Source organism: Chaetomium fimeti (genome assembly GCF_033439085.1).
Source record: "Chaetomium fimeti strain CBS 168.71 chromosome Unknown B0H64scaffold_3, whole genome shotgun sequence".
Classification (NCBI taxonomy): Eukaryota; Fungi; Ascomycota; class Sordariomycetes; order Sordariales; family Chaetomiaceae; genus Chaetomium; species Chaetomium fimeti.
The window spans coordinates 1,713,301-1,729,755 of NW_026944331.1; the positions used below are offsets into that span (position 1 = coordinate 1,713,301).

Genomic DNA, 16,455 nt, shown 5'->3' on the forward strand with positions numbered 1-16,455 from the left:
TTGCTTCCCCGCTCGCGAGAGAGAGGAGTCCCAGTGCTGTGCGCCTATGTAGGCATACCTGCCTGCCTGCCTCGAGGTATCTCGTCTTTCTTTTGAACCTTCTTACTCGGTGGCGCCATACTACAAGCCAACATGGAGGCCGCCGGGTTGGCTCTCGGTGTGGTGACCATCCTAAGTACCTTCAAGGATGTGGCCGAGCTTTACGCGCTGTTTGTCGACTCAAGGAGGGTTGGGCGAGATTATGAGATGCTCGACACCAAGCTGGAGGTTGAAAGGACGATGCTTCTCCACTGGGCCGACCGTGTTGGCCTTCTTCGAAGCGACTACGACCCCCGACTGGATGTCCCCAATACGCAGGAGACCGTCTTCAGGGTCCTGGCCTGCATCCGCACTCTTCTCAGTGACACGGCCCAGCTGAAGACGAGATATGGCCTCCAGGCCTTGGAAGCCCCGGACTCGGACACGCCGATCAGCATTGAGTCGGTTGCTTCTGAGGACACAAAAAAGACGATCAGCGGCGCTCCGATGGAACGATTGACACGGGAACTCGACAAATTGCGCTTGCGGCAGCAGCCCCCTCAGCAACCCAAACTCGTGAAGAGGTTCAGTTGGGCTGTCAGAGACAAGCAACAGTTCGGCAACCTGGCCAGTGATCTCTCACATTTTACTACAAAGCTCAACGACCTCCTTCCGGCCAACTCGGGCCCTTCGGTTGCCCAGAGCGAACCGCCACCCTACCAAGGGTTTCCCGGGCACTCCAGAGGACCGGGAACACTGAATGGCGAGTCTGGTATCGAGAAGCGCGGCATCCCCAACACTGCTCAGGATGTCGTCGACGAAAAGTACCAGGACAAAATCCTGGAAACACTGTGGTTCCGGACCATGGAAGCAAGGGAGGAAGAAATCAAGTTCGCTCATTCCAAAACGCTGAATTGGGTATTTGAGGCCCCCGATGGCACAGTCGAGTGGGATGACCTGTCAGAGTGGCTCAGGTCGGGGAAAGACATCTATTGGGTGTCTGGCAAGGCCGGCAGCGGCAAGTCAACGCTGATGAAGCGGCTTTTTCACCACGAGCGCACCAAAGAGCTTCTCTCGGAGTGGGCAAAGGGTGGTCCAGTCCATCTCATCAGTTTCTTCTTTTGGAACCTCGGAACCCCTGAACAGAAAACCCAGGAGGGCCTCGCGAGGTCTCTCCTTCATCAGATCTTGTCGCGCCATCCTTCCCTCATCCGCGAGGCACTCCCGGGCATGTGGAAGGAGCTGAACCGCACCAACGACACCGTCAGCCTGCCTTCCCTGGCCGAGGCGCGACGTGCTTTCCAAGTAGTGGCGGCGAAGGCGGGTGAGCTCGGCAAGTTCTGCTTCCTGATCGACGGCCTCGACGAGTTTACCGGCGACTATCGGAACGCGATCGACTTCATCGAAGACCTCACGGCCAACCCGGGCTTCAAAGCAGTGGTCTCGAGCCGACCCATTCCCGAATGCGTCGACGCGTTTGAGGACAACCCAGGGCTGCGGTTGAATCAGCTTACGTACCCCGATATCTCCACCTACGTCAACGACGTTATAGGCGGACACAAGTACATGAAGAAGCTAATGAATCGACACCCAGCCAAGGCGCGGCAGCTAATGGGAGCCATTACCGCAAAGTCCTCGGGTGTGTTCCTATGGGTTGTCCTCGCCTGTCGGTCGGTGCTTGCCGGGTTCGCCGACTACGACCGGATAGACGAGCTATGGCGTCGCGTGGACGAGCTCCCGCCGGAGCTGGAGGACATGTTCAAGCTCATGCTCTCCAAGATCAACAAGCGCCACAGGGAGCAGGGAGCCTTCACCCTCCGAGTTTGCCACTCTCTCACCGTGGGTATCGGCTCGTCAACCCCCTTTCATGCGCTTGGAGACATGAGTGCGGTTCCCCTTGCTCTCCTCTGCCAGGAGGACGCCGATCCCGAGGTGCTCTCGGTAGGGGAAAAGGAGGCCCTCCGCGATGATCTCCAAGGTTGGCTGACCAGCCGATGCGGAGGCTTGTTGGAAACACACCAAAAGCCTCATCCTAAGGATCCCCTCACTGGGACCTACGTCGAGTGGACGCACAGATCCGTCGTCGAGTTCCTGAACGGCGACGGCACTTGGGAGTTGGAATGCCTTCATATCGACGAAGATCGACCCGGAATCCCGGCGTCCTTATCGCTTTACTATCTGCATACGATCATGCAAGAGGATCAAAGGTCCAGGATCCGCTACAATGTGCTCTTTGCTGGCATGCTCGACTGTGGTGCTTTTGCCGACGCGGAGGCCCCAGAGCGGAAGGATCACAGCTTCTGGCGGATTGACCCTTATTTGGTTGAGATGCGGCGTATAGATCCGATCTTTGCGGACGCTTGCGACTTTTCGGTGTTAAAGACATGGCTGGATCGGCATTTGGATGCTAGCCAGGCCGCCTCCCACGCTGCTCTCCTCCTGGCGGCAGAATCGGGCGCTGTGAATTACATGCAAGCACACCCTGACTTCACATGGCTTTGCCAGTGGGAGGAAAGCCCTTGCGGCTGCCTCCCGCTATTGTACCACGCCGCGGCACACCCGTTCACCGCCGGAATGATGATAACCAACCGACCGGGGCCGCCATCGGCGCTCAGAACCACCATCGCGCTGCTCCTTTCTCTAGGCGCCGACCCGAACATGACAGTAGAGTTCCGTGGGTCGGACAATGGACATGGGGGGTGGTCGATCTACCTTGACACGCCCTGGAGAGGCTGGTTGAACTGGGTCGTACTCGACCCAACCCCCCCCCAAGACGTAGCAGACATTGCGGATATCACGGCCATGTTTCTCGCGGCTGGGGCGGATCCTACACCAAGCGTTCGTAGCTGGATTCTATCCTATCTTTCGGATCCGAGAAATCGGAATACTTTAACCGTGTCAGATGCGCAGTTATCTCGCGCGGTTGATGTGTTGCGAGGACAGCTATCACAGACGGCCGACGAGGGCAAACAGGAAGATGGGAGGCCCTGGCTCACGTCGGCTGTAGGGTTCATACACCCATTTTAGCTAGGTACTTTCGGATAACTTCAATTTCCACCAATTTCGACCTTGTAAACTACCTACCTAGATACCCTCAAAACCCGCTGTGACAGGAATGCCGCACTTGGCCACCCACGTTCCGACGTTTTAGGTTTCAATCTGGGCTATTCAAATGCTCAGTCAAAGCTCCGCAAAGCTTTCTTTTCTTGGTGTTCCCCCTTAAAACACCGGGCGCCGAGGCATGTCGGCGTCGGCGTGCCACACGGACCGTTTTCGTTTCCAGCCACGGAGTGATTACTGATAATTAATCTGCGTGATGCGATGTTGAGGCGGCCATGTTACGCCGCCAGATCTGTTGAGGGACGGAGACGGGGCCATGTGTTGAGGTGTCGCCATTGGTCAGCATCGTGTTTTGTTGGGTCAGGGGTTGTCGATGTCGGGACCTTGTATATTCACGACTCCATGAGTTATTCAATGAGATGCGAGAGGGTGTGGGGAACCCAGAATATGTCACCGAGCGTATGATTGTTGAATAAGGTACCTACTCATCGCCGAGTACATAATCTAGTGGTTCTCGCCGTGCCTCAACCGTGCGTACCTAGGTACCTTATCCAAGTCCAAGTCACTTTATATTTGTGTTTAGTCCTTTCTCACACCGCACTTATCCGCCACTTAGGTACCTATCTACCGTCATACACAAAAATGGCACCCATCATCGTCCTCATCACCGGCGGGAACCGAGGCCTAGGCCACGGTCTCGTCACACGGTTCCTCGCGCAACCCAACTACGTCAGTACCACTCATTCCTATTCACCCGGACAGGAAAACGTCACGTCACGTCAGACTGACCGCACGAGCATTTCAGACAGTCATAGCGGCAGTCCGCCACCCAGCCCACCCGACAGCCGAGGCCCTCGGCGACCTGCCCCGGGGCCTCGGCAGCACGCTGATCACGGTGCGGTATGACGCTAGTAGCGAACAGAGCGCTGCCGACGCCGTGGCCGAGCTCCGGGCCAAGCACGGCGTCGACCACCTGGACATCGTCCTCGCCAATGCGGGCATCTCGACCCAGTGGCCATTGGTCAAGGACGTCAAGCGGGCTGACATTCAGGCGCATGTCGAGGTGAATGTGATGGGCGTCGTTTCGCTGTACCAGGCGACGCGTGACCTATTGCAGCGGTCGACGGCTGGGCCTCGGTTTGTCGCAATGGGGTCGATGGCGGGTGCTTTAGGGTGAGTTGTCGCTAGGAGAGTGAAAGCCGAGGCTAAAGCGGTGCTATGACTGACTCGGGTGATGGGCAGGCAACAACCACCGGTGCCCAGTGGCTGCTACGGCCCATCCAAGGCCATGCTGAACTGGTACGGGATCCGGATCAACGCAGAGGACGAGTGGCTTACTGCCTTCATTCTGGATCCCGGCTGGGTCCAAACGGAGATGGGCAACAAGGCGGCCCAGGTTTGGGGTGTCGCGGAAGCGGCTCCAGACAAGCTGGATGATTCGGTCGACGGCATGTTCAAGGTCCTCACGACGGCTACCAAGGAGGCACATGGAGGGAGGCTTGTAGTCTACACGGGGGAGATTAAGGAATGGTAAACTGGAGGTGTCATCTGGACCATGGGTATTCTTTATTAAAATCATAGTCGAGAGTTCGCCCACAGCAACGATGGCAATGAACGAACCTCCTACGATGATACCATCCGATCTACTGTCAACATTACATGTTATATCTTCACGTGTTACACGTAGTGGTCATACTGGGCGAGGCCACACTCGGCCACCGCCAGAATACCTACTTGTAACCGAGGCGAACACGATAAACCCATCCGGTCAAAAACATCACCGCACAACAAACCACAACGGTCACGCCCAGAGCTCTCCTCGCCTGGGCTGCGTCTCCCCGGACAAGTGTCGGGGTAGGCGTAGTAGGCGAGGAGGCGGTCGCCGTCGGAACCGCGTTGGTCGAGACCGTAGTCGTGGGGACGACTGGCGCGGTGAAGGACACACCACAGGTTGTGGTGGTAAGGCCGTTGAAAGCCGGTGCCTGGGTGGCAGCGTTCGGGTCTGGCGTAGCGGTCGCGTTGGCGGGATTGAGCACGCTGTTGTAACTTGTTAGCATGGCATATTGTAGCTTATGAGGTTGGATTCGACCACAATTAATACTTACCCATCGAGGATATGGACGACGCCGTTCTTAACGAGCAGATCGGTGGCGATGACACGGGCGCTATTGACGAACAGCGCACCGTTCTCAACGCGGAAGTTGAGGACGGCGCCCTGGGCGCTCCGCTGGGTGCCAGTGGTGATCAGCTGGCTGCGCAGGACCCTGCCGCGCACGAAGTGGTAGTTGAGCACAATGGTCAGCTGCTCGATAGTCATGTAGCTGATGGCACTTCCGATGGCGATGAATGCCTCGTTGTTGGGCACGAACACGGTCATGTTCGACAAGGCGTCGAGCGGCCCATCGATGTTAGCCAGACGCAATGCTCCGACGGCCGCGGTGTATCCAGCTACCACCAGGGTGTCAGTCACGCGGCCCGGGACCATCAACACCGAGTCGATGACGTGTAACGTGCCGCCGGTAAAGTCCAAGTCCTGAGCTGGATGTCAATTCGGTCTTGTTCCTAGGCTGTTAGCTAAGGGCGGAGGGGGGAGGGTTAACGAAAGTGGGATTGGACGATGGACTGGGCACCGCCGCCGGTGAAGAAGGTGAGGGTGCCGTTCTCGGACCGCTCTTGGATGACTTGGACCTCACTCATGTTGGAATAGGCCGGGATGCTGAGGAATGTCGGGGCCGAGGTCGTGCGAGCGCTAACAAAGTCCGCCATGTGATAGACTCCATCGAGTATATGGTAGTTCACGAAGGCAGTTAGTAGATTCATATCCGATGCAAGACGGGCCGGCAGCGATGTGCCGAAGAGTCGAGCGAGTGCAGTGTTGCTGGGCGCGAGTAGGGTGATGCCCTTCGCCTCGCTCAAGCACTCGAAGATGAACTCTTGCGACGCGAGCCACATAAGCATCATGGAAAGCGTATCGCTGTGCGCGGTGAGGACTTCTTCCAACGTTTGTGCACGAGCGACAGCGGCCGCTGCGAGCATGAAAAAGAACCACAGAAAGAACATAGTGAGCGTAGGTTCGATCAATTGAATTGATGGTTGATGGGTGAACGCGTCGGAACGCTGCTGGCAGACAGGTGCTCTGGAATCGGGGGGCAGAAGGGCTTTTATACGCTGGGCTCGGACTCACAATCAGCATTTCCAGTCTGTGCATAATACATCACGCCATCGAAGGCATGTAGCAAATAGGAAGCCCAGAGAACCCGCACGGCGATACCCTTCGGAACTAGATAGGTAGACGGGCAAAGAAACATCCGGACGGGCACGGGGCCTCTCGCACGGATGTCCTATCACATCATCTGGGTTTGTGCGGTACCTACCTTACCTATATAAAGGCTAGCATGGTAGGTTCTCGTCATCATTCCCATCTGCGTCGAGCTCGGGGGTGCATACCATAAAGGTAGGTAGTTGAGTAAACCAAATGACAAAGCTACCTAGGTACCTTACTTGCCTCCACAGAGAACACCGACGTAAAGCTACCTACATTCATCATGCCAACAATCACCCCAGGATCCATTCCTTCCTTGGAACAGGCGTTCAGGCAGTGTAGCCTCAACGAACAACCTCGCCGTCCCCCCCAACAGACAGCGTCCTCCAACACCAACCCCCGAATCGCCCTCACAACGCCCCCAGTGCACCTTGACCACCTCCTCAGAAGCAACCATCGCGGCGGCAACACCACCCCCCTCATCCGCAACCGACGTCGCCGCCGTGCTGGCCGGCGACGCCGCCGACACCTCCGACGCCGAACTCGCCGCCGTCTCCCCCCACGCACTAACAAACAAACTAACCAACCCTCTCCATCCTCACCCTCAACCCCTCATTAACAACCGCCTCCACCCTCCCATCGGGCGCGACCTCAAAGACAAACAAATCCAACGGCACCGACCCGTACACCGTCGCGGTAACCGTCACCCAGGTAGCACAGTCCGTGACAAACACACCACCCCCCTCACTATCCGGCTGACTGACGTCCTCAAACGTGGCCTTGAACGCGACCCGGCGCCCGCCGTCGGCCCGGGCCTCCTCGAGCCCCGTCGGGTACAGCCGCACCGAGGGCCGCAGGTGGGGCAGCAGCGCGCTCGACACGTTGCTGCTGAGCGCGAGCGCGAGTAGGCCCATGTCCGTGCCGTTGGAGAGCCAGTGGGTTACGTTGAGCCCTGGGGCTACCGGGTCGACGGAGATGGTGAGGGAGGAGTTGAGGGGTGGGGTGGTGCTGTTGCTGTAAGGGGCGCCGGTGGTGGTGGTGGTGGTGTTGCCGGCGAGGCTGGCGTGCCGGTAGTGGCCTGAGAAGGTGACGTTGGCTTGGGCTCGTGCGAGGTTGGAGAGGGTGGGGATGTAGGTGTTGGCGAGAGCTTCGGCGATGGCGTTGGTGATGCCGCCGGGTGCGTCGCCGGCTGCGAGGACGCTGATGCCGATGTCGAGTTCGGGAATGAGAGCGAAGAGGGAGCTGTACGAGCCGATGCTGCCGATCTTGTTGAAAGTGTGGACGAATTGATACGTTTGGTCTGTGTTTTCCTTTGTCAGCTGGTATTCCAATGATCCCATCGAGGAGTTGAAAACGGACTCTGCTGGAGTTCGATTCGTCGGATGCCCCACGGCATGCCAACCATCGCCAAGGGGTCTGAGCTGAACGATGTCGGCTTTAGCCACCGCTTTGTCATGGCTGGCTTGATCAGGGACGACCTCAGTATCGCCCGGCCGAGGGTCGACATATCGCCTGTCGAGGTGTACATGTTGCCGGTCCTATCACATCTTTAGCATATATCAGAATAATAATAGCTTCTGCACTTACGCCTTTTCCTCTCCCAGTTCTCCTCCCCAGGTCGTTTTACGCTTCGTCCCAGGGATGATGCTGACCGACTCAACCGGCTCGTCGTAGAAGGTGTGCTCGAGGTTCAGGGGCGTTAGCACCGCATCTGTCATCAGGGACTTGAACGGTTTGCCCGTGATGCGTTCGGCCACGTATGACAGCAACACGAAACCCAGATCCGAGTACGCCGGTGTCGTGAAGGGCGCGAATGACGGCGGCAGTTTGGCCAGCCCCTCAAATAGCTGTTTCCGATCACAGGTCGGGTTGGTGCCGCAGGGCGGAAAGGTGGAGTTGGGCAGAGGAGGAAAGCCAATGTTGTATAGGTTGGCCATGGGCAGTTGCTGGCTGAGTTCGCCGAGCAGGGCGTCTATTCACTCCCGTTAGTAATTGAAGATGTGAAGATGTTAAGGCACTGCATTGGAGAGGGCTGGTGCAGTGGCGTACAGTCTCGAATCAACCCGGACATCTGGCTTGCGAGGGAACCGATGGTGATGGACTCCCAATCCGGCGTGAATATGGGCGAACTAGAGGCATTCTCGGCGATTTCCGCTATCTCGGGCAGATGCTTGGTGATCGGGTCGTTCCATATGCCGTCACCCACCGTTGCTAGGAAGGTGAGCACCGTAAAGATCTTGGTGACGCTGCCGATCCGGAAGACGGTGTTGGTGTCGACTTCGGTGACACCGCTCGAGTTAAACGAGCCCAAATTTGGTGCTGTCCAGTAATGGGACCATAACGGCAAGTCCTCACTTCCCGTAAACACCTCGACCGCATAGGAGAAGTATGGCGAGCCAGTGCTGGTATCATTGTCGATGTTCTTGAAAAAGACATCATCCAGGGTCTGGGCCACGCTGGCGATAACAGGACTCTGCAGAAGGTTCGTTGGCCGGGGGAGTAAGGGGCCATACAGAGGGCAGTTCTGCCTGGCTGCTGAAAGGGGAACGAGGGGGACGAACGCCACGAGAGCGGCAAGAACAAGATGCATCGTGATTCCCGTCTCGAATTGCTCGAAGATGATGTCCGGTGGAGTAGGGAGTAGGACCGGTATTCACACGGATGCGGTCGCTAAAGACGCGAATCCAGGTATTTACGTATTATCCGACAGGGGCAAGCTCCGCAAACCAGGCAGCCCCTCTCGGAAGAGTAGTAGTGTAGTAAAAGTAACCCTAGATGTAATACCCTGTCAAGGTATGTACAGTGTCAGGTGTCTTCTACCCTAACTCGGGAGGTGGTTCGGGTGAGTTGCCACGCAATGGGATTATGCAAGGGGTCTTCGGATCTCGCCGACGGCTAGTAAGGACGGCAATGTGTTGAATTTCATAGGCTATCTATAAGGCTTCTATGCGCCTTCGAAACAATTACGGAGAGTCGAGGCCCGTCCGGCCCCTTTCCAGCGTCACACTGCTAGATCTCAGGCATAGTGTCTCATATCACGATCATTACTGCAATTATGACATGCCAAGAGACGATATCAGGTTTTAACGAAGAGCCTTTCTTAATCAGAACCAGGCTGCTGGTTCGAGATCGACGAGACCGGGTCCTTTGCGGGAAGTGGCCGAAGGAACTTTGTGTGATGACCGGGAGACAGAGTTTAGGCTGAGCGAACAAGGCAAAAATAAACGGCGCCGATGCAAGCGTAAATGAACCCATAATACCCCAGATATAAGGGATCGACATGGAATCCGACTTTGTTCGCTCCCAATCCACAGGATTGGTACTTTGGATGTATGTACGAATACGTGTTGGCGGGATGCGGGGACAGCGCGTTTGCTGGACACGAGCCGGGCTGGTTTTGGCTCCCAAATGCCGACCAACTCAGCGATGTGTGTATTCGACGAGGAAAGTATTGGACTATGGGAATACCATCGTTGACTGAACACCATACGCAGCCTTCTTGGGGTAACCAAGCAGCAACGCCGGGGTCAAAATGCAAACGTGCCGAGACGATGTCCAGACCTAAAACCGAGGCCAGCCCAACCTAACCCATCCACCAAACCAAACACCATGATCCCCGTGACAAGTCCTATGCTAAACCATCCCTAAAACCATCCAAAAACACCACCCACCAACGTAGTCCATCCCTCACTCCCCCCTCCGCCTCAAAAACAACTCCATCACCGCCCTCCGCCTGCCCTCCCCAACCCTGCGCTCCCTCGCCCCCTCCCCAACACCCAACCCCCGACAAACAACACCCCCAAACACCTCCGCCACCCTTCTCTCGCGGGCTCTCCGCCTCTCCAGCGCAGCCAACGCCTCCGCCACAGGCGACACCGTCCCCCGCCTGACCAAGCTCAGCGACTTCCGCCCCACCCCGCCCAGCACGCCACCAATCCCCCCCCTGGCCGGCAGGGACGCGACATCGCTCTTCATGGCATCCAACTCCGCTTTAGAAAGCGGCGCCAGCTCCGACACCACCCGTGCGAGGGTAGTAGTCAGGAAGACGAAGCAGATGTTATGGTTGGGCGCGGACTGCAGGATGTCGAGGACGGTGGTGCGGTCGGTGTCGAGGGCGGCGTCGTCGAGGGGCGGGTTGGCTGCTGCTGGGTTGGCGAGGGCAGGGATGGAGGGCGCGGCCTGGTCGATGCGTTCCCAGAGTGCGGCGGGGATGATGCCGTCGGTCAGGCCGCGCAGGAAGAGGAGGAGGGTTTGGGCGAGGGCTTCGAGGCGGGCGAGGGAGGGTGTTTCCGGGGGGAGGGCGGAGGAGAGGGTGTGGTTTTGGTCAAGGGCGGAGATGAGCGAGAGGATGTGCTCTGTTCGGGTGTCGGCGTCGGTGGATTTGCAGACGACTTCGTCGAAGGGCCAGCCGGGGTCGGTGGGGATGGTGCAGTCCTCGAGCATCTGGGCATCGGCGACCACTCGTTGGGTTACGGATTCGATGGCTTCGGTGAGTTGGAAGAGCTCCCTCGGAGCGGGGCGGTGGGCTGGGAGGTCGTGTGGGATCGGGCCGTTACTTCCTCTCTGTTTTGAGAGGGAATGGGCAAAGGCTCGAATCCCGCCATCGGGTACCCGGATGAGCTCCTCGACGGAGCGGCCAATGCAGGTTGGTGCCCAAGAGGCGCGGACAGGGATAAAGTGGTCTCGGCCGTCCGTCACTCTAAGGACGAGAACCTCTTCCAAAGTAGAATGCCCTGCGTTCAGCATTTGGGCGTGCGCAACGTTGGTGATCAGCGTGTCGAGCACAGCATTCAGCGTCTCGCCTGGCTCTAGCGTGACCTCCTTTCCTACATCAACGGGTTCGGTGTCATCGTCCGCGGCCTCTGGGTGCACAAAGGATGTCATCAGCCATTGTACCTGGGCTAGATCGTCACCCTCTAAGTCGTCTGTCGCCCGCTTCTCGATGAAGGATAATGTGGCAGGCACGCCGCTAGTATTCGCTAGCGTCAGGGTGGAGGTGTGCCTCTCGAGGAATCGGATCTCGCCAAAGTCAACGTGTGTCGGGGAGTCCGTGGCATCAAGCCGTGCGTGATCTCGGGCGTCGTGGCGGTCAACTACGATGGTGATTCCCGGTCGACCCTCATTTTCCGCCCGGTCCAGCTCTCGCGCAACTTCCGCATGCACCTTGGCTTTTAGTTCGGGGACCACGGCATCGTAATCGAGCGCGAAAATGGTTGTAACGGGCTTGTGGTCGGATGATGTGATCCGCTGGTGGGAGGTGTAAAGTTCAAGCCGTAACCTGTCGTGACCAGCTTGACTGGTGTTTTCATCATCGCCTCCATCCTCGGCCTCGTCATATTCGTCGTACTCCAGGCTCGTCGAGCTTGGCTGTTCCTCCCCGTCATTTTCAGGGTCGTACGAAAATAGGACGTCGTCATCAATACCCTCTTCCATGCCCCGAGCCTTCATCTCCTCGTCCTTCTTGCGTGTTTCCTCCTCTTCCTTGACCTTCTGCTCATACTTCTGCAGGTCTTTGCGTGTGCGGTATAAGACCCGGTCGCACCAACTAGGCGGGCGGCGCTTCTCGCTAGAGTCGAAGAGCGTGACGGTTCCCACATCATACTTGTAAGTGGGCAAAAAGGCGATAGGGCCCTCTCGCCAGCCCTCGTGGAAGACCTTGCGTTGTTTGATGAGTCGCTTGAGCTGGTCGTGTGGAAGAAGAGAGTCAAGCGTAGCTTGGAGGGAGCCGGGATCTCCATGCGGGTCTTGGGGGAACTCGTCAGGGTCTGGAAGGTTAAGGGAGTCGTCATCCGCCCCTTTGGAGTCGGCAGCCTTGTCTTCGGCCGGTTCCTGGGGTTGCTCGCCGGGATCCCGGTCAGCAACCTCATCGCTACTATCGGACAGGCGATGGACCACGATGGGCTCCCCTTCGAGAGAGCTCTCGCGGCGCAGCTCCCGCTTGGATAGATCGTATTCGCCTCGGGTGTGCAGCATCAAAAGTCGCCGAATGTCGTCGCCAGGCAGGCGGTCCAAGCGGAAATTGAGGTCGCCGAACCAGAATGCAAAATCCTCGTCACCGATCTTGTTCTTCTCATCCTCGGAGACCCCAGAAATGGTGATGGGGTCAAATCGCGCGTGGGTCATGATCTGTTGCGTCTGGCTGGTTCGACGCTCCAGATAATAGTCCTCAACGCCGCTCGCCAAGTGGGAATTAACAAACAACAACTGTGTGACTTCTCCCATAACGATACGGGTGCAAACGGCCCCTTTATTCCCCAAGTATCCCAGCGCGCCGGTGCCAACGGTACTGGTGCTGACGTTGCTTATCGTCGGGGCGATCTCAGGTGAAGCGTAAGCTAGGAGCAGCAAGCCTGCCAGCTGCTCGGCGGCAACAAGTTGGTAGTCAGGTGGTAAAGCCGCCTCAAGGGCTGCCTTCCACTTCCCCATCGTCGTGTCGTCGGCGGTGTAAATCCATGACATGTACTGGCTCGGGGCCGTGAGGACATTAACCTCTTGGAGCCCGAGGACGTAGAGCCCAACCGCGCCGCTGCCTGATAGCTCTATAGGATCCCCGGTATTAGAGGAGCCGTTGTGACCCCCTTGCCCTTCTTCCACCCCGTACTCGGGCGGCTTCGAGGACCCAAGGGCGGGGTCCAACCCTTCCCCGTCGATGAACCACCTCGCAAGGTCTTTGTCCGTGCCCGGGCACGCGGCGACATTCCAAGTGCCCACCTTTATACGCATGCGATGGGCACGCACGTATTCCGAGCGGCGGCTATGCAGTGCACTGTGGAGGGAATACGGATTCGTGGAAGACAAATCGGCAGCGTCGGCGGTCGCAGAACCGGTGGGCGTCCCCGAGGATCCCATGACGACATTTATCGTATCCGAGCCGATCCGGGCAAAGGGTATCGGCGTGTCTGTGTATTTATGCGGCGGTCGTGACAGCTAAGACGGCGGGCGACTTTTCGATGTACTCGTGTTCCTCTCGAACTCGGGGACTCGAACCTCGACGGTCATTGGCGGAGGGGGAGTGGCACAGCGAACGGGAGTGTAAAAACGGGCCGGGTGCGGGGGGGTGTTCATTGGAAGTCGAGGGAGCTGGTTTTATATAGGAGCGGGCGAACACATAGCGACAAGCGGGATTGTTGTGGTTGGAATGGACAACCTGTTGCTGTGGACTCCTTGCGTGTTGCGTGTTGCGACGGCTGTGCGCGGCTGTCGTCGCGATGGAAGTGGGAGAGTGGGCAGCGAATCCAGGCTCTCAGGTGGGGGTTTCCGGCTGAGATTTGGGCCACGAGGCCTGCATGAACCGCCACCTACTGCTCCCCACATCCCCCGCATTGGCGGGTGCCCCAGCACGGCCGCCCCTCGCTCAATCCCCAGGCCGGCCTGTCCGGATTGAGTTCGCCGTGAGCCACTGAGGCCACCAAAGGCAACCCGGCGCAACCGCCATGCCGGCCTTGATTAAAGGCCGTATCCCCCATCTGACTGGTATTTTATCTTTCCGGTCGTTAGATCTTACTTTCTCTCCCGTCAACACCCAGAAATCGCAATCAGACACTCGCGCATCAACCATCGCAACAGCTTCGAACACCCCAACATCGGCGTCACAAAACTACCAACTGCTTAGCACCATGGCTGAAAGTAGCAAATCGTCATCTGACAAGGCAAGCGGCGATGCGACCAACAACTCACAGTCGTCAAACGGCAGAGGTGCCTCTTCGGAAGCGGCGCAAAACATGCTGAGCGCAGCCAGGGCGAGAGCAAGCAACAACACATGTGAGTGCCACAGTGCAACAGTCGGCGCATTTCTGAATCCACCTAAATCCGGAAAGCTCCAAAACGCTGATACCGGTAATAGCGGCCCCCGTACACAGTGGTGTCTCTCCGGCTGTCGCCATGGGAGCATTGCTAGATATGGAGGAGGAGGGACTGCAGGAGGATCTGTTGAATCCCGAAACCAGCGAAGAAGAGCGCGCCCAAATCAGAGAGCGCCTGGAGTAAGACCGCCCACCGCCGATATGCTACAAGACATTCACGGGAGACGAGCCTGGACTGACACAACGACAGTGGGATGCAGGTGCAGCGACGTTGGCACGATATGGTGGGGACCCTTGAACCACCCGCGTGAGTCTATTCATCTTCTACCTCCTCCTGGTCCAGCCAAGATTCTACCCTTTGCAATCATTCTGGCCCTCCCACTGACAGCTCGCGCCTAGACCCAACTCCCATCGCTCTTCTGCGCCCGGTCCTAGCGCGACATCGAAAACGGGGAAAGGGCCGTCTTGTTGAGCATGCCCAGGTACTTTGCGTGCCGCCGTGATCCCGACTCGGTTACCCCTGTGCCCCGTTGGGCTTTGTACCAGTGACCTTTGTACCAGTGACCTTTGTACCAGTGACCTTTGTACCAGCGGTCTTTGTACCGCTGATATTGGTCTTTGCGGCGGTGGTCCTTGCGGCATTGGTACTCGTCGCGGCAGTGGTCCTCACCGGTAGAGTCGTCGTCGCGGCCGGGGCGGCTGCGGGTGGCGGGCCGTGTTCCAGCTCATACAGCATAGGCAGGGCCGCCAGCCCGGAAACTGGAACCGGCTTGCCGCAGGTCTCTGATGTTCGTGTCAGTCTGGCTGTTGGACATGGGCGGGCTGTGGCTTGCACGCGGCAGGGTGTGGTAGTCGATTCGCAAGGGAATAAAATGCCGTCAGTCTTGGGGCAGGCACACTTACTAACGATGTCCGTGCTCTTCGGCTTTGCCCGCGCCTGGCGGAGCATCGCCAACACGTCCTTCTGCATCCGCGATGACATGGCGGCGATTCGGTGGATGGAGTGCGTGTTGCGTGTTGCGTGCTGAAATGGGATCGAGGAGGTAACGGAAGAAGAAGGCCGGTATGTAGCTTTGTTTTCGACTGCTTGGGCTATTAAACACTCTTTTTGAGATGGGAGCTAGGCCTTTATTATACGGTTGGGAAGAGCCGACGGGTACAGCCTTTGCCCACGGCAGCCATCTTTTCAACCAGTGCGGCCGAAAACCATTGCCAAAGATGACACCCGACACTTCGCCGCCCGGGTCATAGCTGACGGGTCCGGCCAGCGAAATCCTCCGCGACACGAAACTCGCTGGAACCCTCCCAGACCACCCCCGCGGGGCGGCGAGGGCTGACAAGTGAGGATTGCGGCGCTGCACAAACGGTCTGCGCACAAAGAACCGGGGACTCCTGAGACAGATGGAGAGAAATCAAGTACCAAAAATTCGAGGCCGTGTACTCGGTAGCGCGTTCAGCTTTCTCGCCAGCAATTCTGACTGTACTGGCACATGAAATGCCGTAACACCCGACGGCGACTTTGAGGCGCTTGGTTCAGCCATAAACGAGCTTCACGCGGTATTATGGAGACACCCTTACCCCTTGCCAACAATCCACGGATTGGGGCCTCGGCTGGACCAGCAACACTGGCTGATCCTGCGCGTCGCCTAGGCCCGGTCCCTACATCCGACGCCAATATCAGGAACAAGAAGTCTTACTAGAAGATTTGAGCCTCACTCGGGCGCATGTGGGACTGGGACCTGCATCTGAAAACTCCAAGGGGCCAAGTGCGGCGCAGTGCACGATGACCATGACTCAGGGCGAAAAGCGTATCTTCTTTGGGGTGGCTGCGGCGCTACCCGCCAGCGTTTCACAAACCATCCTCTCAGCGGGACGTGGGCCCCATAGCCCTACGGAGGGTCCTCTTGGCGAAGATCTGACCCATCCTCCGCCGCATTGTATGGGTCCATGACCCGTCGTACACGATGCGTGTGATGTTTTCAAACTAGGTAGCCGGAGCAGGCCTTGGGACCAAATGTCAGCATATCTCCCCAGCGCCGGAAAAACTCCAGTTTGGGATCCTGCGGGCATCGTCAGCATTGTCCCCATTGTGGCCGGACGGAGGTTGCCCGCGCCGTTGGACGACGGCCTTGGGACTTGGGACCGGGTGCCAAACATAGCACGGCACCATGAGATGGCACTATGGTTGGTCTCAGAGGCGCCATCGAGTATCGTCTGTCCCGTTTGTGCTGACGTGGCGAGGGGGCCGTCGATGAGTTCAGCCCAAGCCCGATGGTCCGGTCAAACAACCCCTGGTTTTGATATTGCCGTTGG

General features: G+C 57.9%; 6 protein-coding genes across 6 annotated transcripts; 2 read left to right on the forward strand and 4 right to left on the reverse strand.

Moving 5' to 3' along the window:
* Positions 1 to 16: 16 nt before the first annotated feature.
* On the forward strand, positions 17 to 3,131 carry B0H64DRAFT_391336 (prion-inhibition and propagation-domain-containing protein). The gene has a single exon (XM_062803463.1). The coding sequence runs from the start codon at positions 133 to 135 to the stop codon at positions 3,043 to 3,045; it is 2,913 nt and encodes a 970-aa protein (XP_062660612.1). The 5' UTR covers positions 17 to 132; the 3' UTR covers positions 3,046 to 3,131.
* A 589-nt stretch (positions 3,132 to 3,720) lies between these two features.
* Positions 3,721 to 4,612, forward strand: B0H64DRAFT_356950 (uncharacterized protein; the record flags this gene model as incomplete). Its single annotated transcript, XM_062801609.1, has 3 exons — positions 3,721 to 3,807; positions 3,884 to 4,251; positions 4,321 to 4,612. 3 exons carry the CDS (start codon positions 3,721 to 3,723, stop codon positions 4,610 to 4,612), a joined length of 747 nt encoding a protein of 248 aa, XP_062660613.1.
* Positions 4,613 to 4,755: 143 nt separating this feature from the next.
* Positions 4,756 to 6,138, reverse strand: B0H64DRAFT_456970 (FAS1 domain-containing protein; the record flags this gene model as incomplete). Its single annotated transcript, XM_062807363.1, has 4 exons — positions 4,756 to 4,788; positions 4,872 to 5,115; positions 5,184 to 5,611; positions 5,695 to 6,138. 4 exons carry the CDS (start codon positions 6,136 to 6,138, stop codon positions 4,756 to 4,758), a joined length of 1,149 nt encoding a protein of 382 aa, XP_062660614.1.
* Positions 6,139 to 6,918: 780 nt separating this feature from the next.
* Positions 6,919 to 8,930, reverse strand: B0H64DRAFT_456974 (beta-lactamase/transpeptidase-like protein; the record flags this gene model as incomplete). Its single annotated transcript, XM_062807364.1, has 4 exons — positions 6,919 to 7,640; positions 7,700 to 7,878; positions 7,928 to 8,312; positions 8,429 to 8,930. 4 exons carry the CDS (start codon positions 8,928 to 8,930, stop codon positions 6,919 to 6,921), a joined length of 1,788 nt encoding a protein of 595 aa, XP_062660615.1.
* Positions 8,931 to 9,567: 637 nt separating this feature from the next.
* B0H64DRAFT_431100 (Endonuclease/exonuclease/phosphatase) lies at positions 9,568 to 13,545 on the reverse strand. The gene has a single exon (XM_062805950.1). The coding sequence runs from the start codon at positions 13,187 to 13,189 to the stop codon at positions 10,028 to 10,030; it is 3,162 nt and encodes a 1,053-aa protein (XP_062660616.1). The 5' UTR covers positions 13,190 to 13,545; the 3' UTR covers positions 9,568 to 10,027.
* A 1,028-nt stretch (positions 13,546 to 14,573) lies between these two features.
* Positions 14,574 to 15,124, reverse strand: B0H64DRAFT_440581 (uncharacterized protein; the record flags this gene model as incomplete). The annotated part of the gene is made up of 3 exons (XM_062806490.1): positions 14,574 to 14,841; positions 14,874 to 14,925; positions 15,046 to 15,124. The coding sequence occupies 3 exons, from the start codon at positions 15,122 to 15,124 to the stop codon at positions 14,574 to 14,576; spliced, it is 399 nt and encodes a 132-aa protein (XP_062660617.1).
* Positions 15,125 to 16,455: the final 1,331 nt, after the last annotated feature.